This window comes from Somniosus microcephalus, chromosome 21 (assembly GCF_052327205.1).
Source record: "Somniosus microcephalus isolate GS21.2 chromosome 21, FLI_Smic_1.0, whole genome shotgun sequence".
Classification (NCBI taxonomy): domain Eukaryota; kingdom Metazoa; phylum Chordata; class Chondrichthyes; order Squaliformes; family Somniosidae; genus Somniosus; species Somniosus microcephalus.
Genome location: NC_141007.1, coordinates 6,310,990 through 6,314,635, shown reverse-complemented (window position 1 = coordinate 6,314,635; position 3,646 = coordinate 6,310,990). Strand labels below are relative to the sequence as shown.

The 3,646-nt window shown below is 69.1% G+C and overlaps 1 protein-coding gene across 1 annotated transcript in view; it reads left to right on the top strand.

The window, feature by feature from the left end:
* The first annotated feature begins 734 nt into the window (after positions 1 to 734).
* mrps7 (mitochondrial ribosomal protein S7) overlaps positions 735 to 3,646 on the top strand; it is a 1,172,241-nt gene continuing 1,169,329 nt past the window's right edge. Inside the window, exon 1 of the mRNA XM_085963216.1 lies at positions 735 to 843. Coding sequence (XP_085819342.1) covers positions 758 to 843 — 86 coding nt within the window. The 5' untranslated portion in view covers positions 735 to 757. The remainder of the gene's footprint in view (positions 844 to 3,646) is intronic.

Here is a 3,646-nt window from a genome sequence, read left to right as displayed (position 1 = left end):
GCCGCCAGGCACCTCAGCGCCTCTACCGCCGCAGGTAGGCCCCCCTGAACCAGTCGCAAATTGCGACCGGCGTTAAAGCAGGAGGCGCTACCAAATTTCGCGATCGAGGCGGTACGCACACCGATGATGTCATCGGTAGTGGTGCAGCGCTAACGGCTAGCACCGCCATTAGCGTCCCGCTAAATTTAGCGGGAGGTGTGGCCAGTGGCGTAAAACCCACTAAGTGCCCTCTTTGGGCGCTAACGGGTGGCGCAGCCTACTGAATTTCTAGGCCCTTCTCTCTTTGCGTTCCTAATTGCCTCTTTGCCTTACTTCCTAACCTTTTTGTATTCAGCTTTGTCTTCCTCTCCTTGGAGGACAGGCTGAAACCAGGGATGTGCAGCATTTACATCCTGCAGCAGCCCTGGGCTTTAAAGTTATAATATTATGAATAACCCTCTCTGCACCCGGCCCCCGTGTCTCAGCCCGATCCCGGGTTAGAGTTTGAAAACTGCGGCACTCAAACTGAAAGGGAACAGACAGTTGTCAGTGGCCAGTGAGTCACTGCCTGGGCCGCAGGCTCGTTTGCCACAGTCAGGCGGAACGGGGCTGCGGCCTCAGCGTGGGCCCCTCACACAAGATGGCCGCGGCCCTGCGCGCCTCACACAAGATGGCAGCAGCCGCGGCCCTGCGCGCCTCACACAAGATGGCGGCGGCCGCGGCCCTGCGCGCCTCACACAAGATGGCGGCGGCCGCGGCCCTGCGCGCCTCACACAAGATGGCGGCGGCTCGGAGCTGGCGGGTGGCGCTGCCGCCTGTTAGGGCCACGGGGGACTGCCTGAGCGGGAAGAGATGGCTTCCGGGGTGAGTGCGAGGGGAGAGAGAGAGAGAGAGACTGGGAGGAGAGAGAGAGAGACTGTGGGGGGAGGAGAGAGAGAGACTGGGGGGCGGGGAGAGAGACGGGGGGGCGGGGAGAGAGAGAGACTGGGGGGGGGGAGAGAGAGAGACTGGGGGGGGGGAGAGAGAGAGACTGGGGGGGGGGGGAGAGAGAGAGACTGGGGGGGGGGGGAGAGAGAGAGACTGGGGGGGGGGGGGGGAGAGAGAGACTGGGGGGGGGGGGGGAGAGAGAGACTGGGGGGGGGGAGAGAGAGAGACTGGGGGGGGGGGGAGAGAGAGAGACTGGGGGGGGGGAGAGAGAGAGACTGGGGGGGGGAGAGAGAGAGACTGGGGGGGGGGGAGAGAGAGAGACTGGGGGGGGGGGAGAGAGAGAGACTGGGGGGGGGGAGAGAGAGAGACTGGGGGGGGGGGAGAGAGAGAGAGACTGGGGGGGGGAGAGAGAGACTGGGGGGGGGGGGGGAGAGAGAGAGACTGGGGGGGGGGGGGAGAGAGAGAGACTGGGGGGGGGAGAGAGAGACTGGGGGGGGGGGGAGAGAGAGACTGGGGGGGGGGGGAGAGAGAGACTGGGGGGGGGGAGAGAGAGACTGGGGGGGGGGAGAGAGAGAGACTGGGGGGGGGGGGAGAGAGAGACTGGGGGGGGGGAGAGAGAGAGACTGGGGGGGGGGGAGAGAGAGACTGGGGGGGGGGGAGAGAGAGACTGGGGGGGGGGGGAGAGAGAGACTGGGGGGGGGGGAGAGAGAGACTGGGGGGGGGGGAGAGAGAGACTGGGGGGGGGGGAGAGAGAGACTGGGGGGGGGGGGAGAGAGAGACTGGGGGGGGGGGAGAGAGAGACTGGGGGGGGGGGAGAGAGAGACTGGGGGGGGGGGGGAGAGAGAGACTGGGGGGGGGGAGAGAGAGACTGGGGGGGGGGGAGAGAGAGACTGGGGGGGGGGAGAGAGAGACTGGGGGGGGGGAGAGAGAGACTGGGGGGGGAGAGAGAGACTGGGGGGGGGAGAGAGAGACTGGGGGGGGGAGAGAGAGACTGGGGGGGGGGGAGAGAGAGACTGGGGGGGGGGGAGAGAGAGACTGGGGGGGGGGGGGAGAGAGAGAGACTGGGGGGGGAGAGAGAGACTGGGGGGGGGGGGAGAGAGAGACTGGGGGGGGGGGGAGAGAGAGACTGGGGGGGGGGGGAGAGAGAGACTGGGGGGGGGGGAGAGAGAGACTGGGGGGGGGAGAGAGAGACTGGGGGGGGGGGAGAGAGAGACTGGGGGGGGGGGAGAGAGAGAGACTGGGGGGGGGGGAGAGAGAGAGACTGGGGGGGGGGGGAGAGAGAGACTGGGGGGGGGGGAGAGAGAGACTGGGGGGGGGGGAGAGAGAGAGACTGGGGGGGGGGGAGAGAGAGAGACTGGGGGGGGGGGAGAGAGAGAGACTGGGGGGGGGGAGAGAGAGAGACTGGGGGGGGGAGAGAGAGAGACTGGGGGGGGGGGAAGAGAGAGAGACTGGGGGGGGGGGAAGAGAGAGAGACTGGGGGGGGGGGAGAGAGAGAGACTGGGGGGGGAGAGAGAGACGGGGGGGGGAGAGAGAGACTGGGGGGGGAGAGAGAGAGACTGGGGGGGGGGAGAGAGAGAGACTGGGGGGGGGGGAGAGAGAGAGACTGGGGGGGGGGGAGAGAGAGAGACTGGGGGGGGGGAGAGAGAGAGACTGGGGGGGGGGAGAGAGAGACTGGGGGGGGGGAGAGAGAGACTGGGGGGGGGAGAGAGAGACTGGGGGGGGAGAGAGAGACTGGGGGGAGAGACGAGGGGGGGAGAGAGACGGGGGGGGGGGAGAGAGACTGGGGGGGGAGGAGAGAGACTGGGGGGGGGGAGGAGAGAGACTGGGGGGGGGAGAGAGACGGGGGGGGAGAGAGACTGGGGGGGGGGAGAGAGACTGGGGGGGGGGAGAGAGACTGGGGGGGGAGGAGAGAGACTGGGGGGGGGGAGGAGAGAGACTGTGGGGGGGGAGAGAGAGACTGTGGGGGGGGAGAGAGAGAGACCTGGGGGGGGGGGAGAGAGACGGGGGGGGGGAGAGAGACGGGGGGGGGGGGGAGGAGAGAGACGGGGGGGGGGGGGAGGAGAGAGACTGGGGGGGGGGAGGAGAGAGACTGGGGGGGGGGAGAGAGAGACTGGGGGGGGGGGAGAGAGAGACTGGGGGGGGGAGAGAGAGACTGTGGGGGGGGAGAGAGAGAGACTGTGGGGGGGGGGAGAGAGAGACCTGGGGGGGGGGAGAGAGAGACTGGGGGGGGGGGAGAGAGACTGGGGGGGGGGAGAGAGACGGGGGGGGGGGGGAGGAGAGAGACTGGGGGGGGGGAGGAGAGAGACTGGGGGGGGGGAGAGAGAGACTGGGGGGGGGAGAGAGAGACTGGGGGGGGGAGAGAGAGACTGTGGGGGGGGAGAGAGAGAGACTGTGGGGGGGGGGGGAGAGAGAGACCTGGGGGGGGGGAGAGAGAGACTGGGGGGGGGGGAGAGAGACTGGGGGGGGGGGGAGAGAGACCGGGGGGGGGGGAGAGAGACTGAGGGGGGGAGAGAGAGAGACTGAGGGGGGGGAGAGAGAGAGACTGAGGGGGGGGAGAGAGAGAGACTGTGGGGGGGGGGAGAGAGAGACCTGGGGGGGGGGAGAGAGACTGGGGGGGGGGGGAGAGACTGGGGGGGGGGGGGAGAGAGAGACTGTGGGGGGGGAGAGAGAGAGACTGTCGGGGGGGGGGGGGAGAGAGAGACCTGGGGGGGGGGAGAGAGAGACTGGGGGGGGAGAGAGA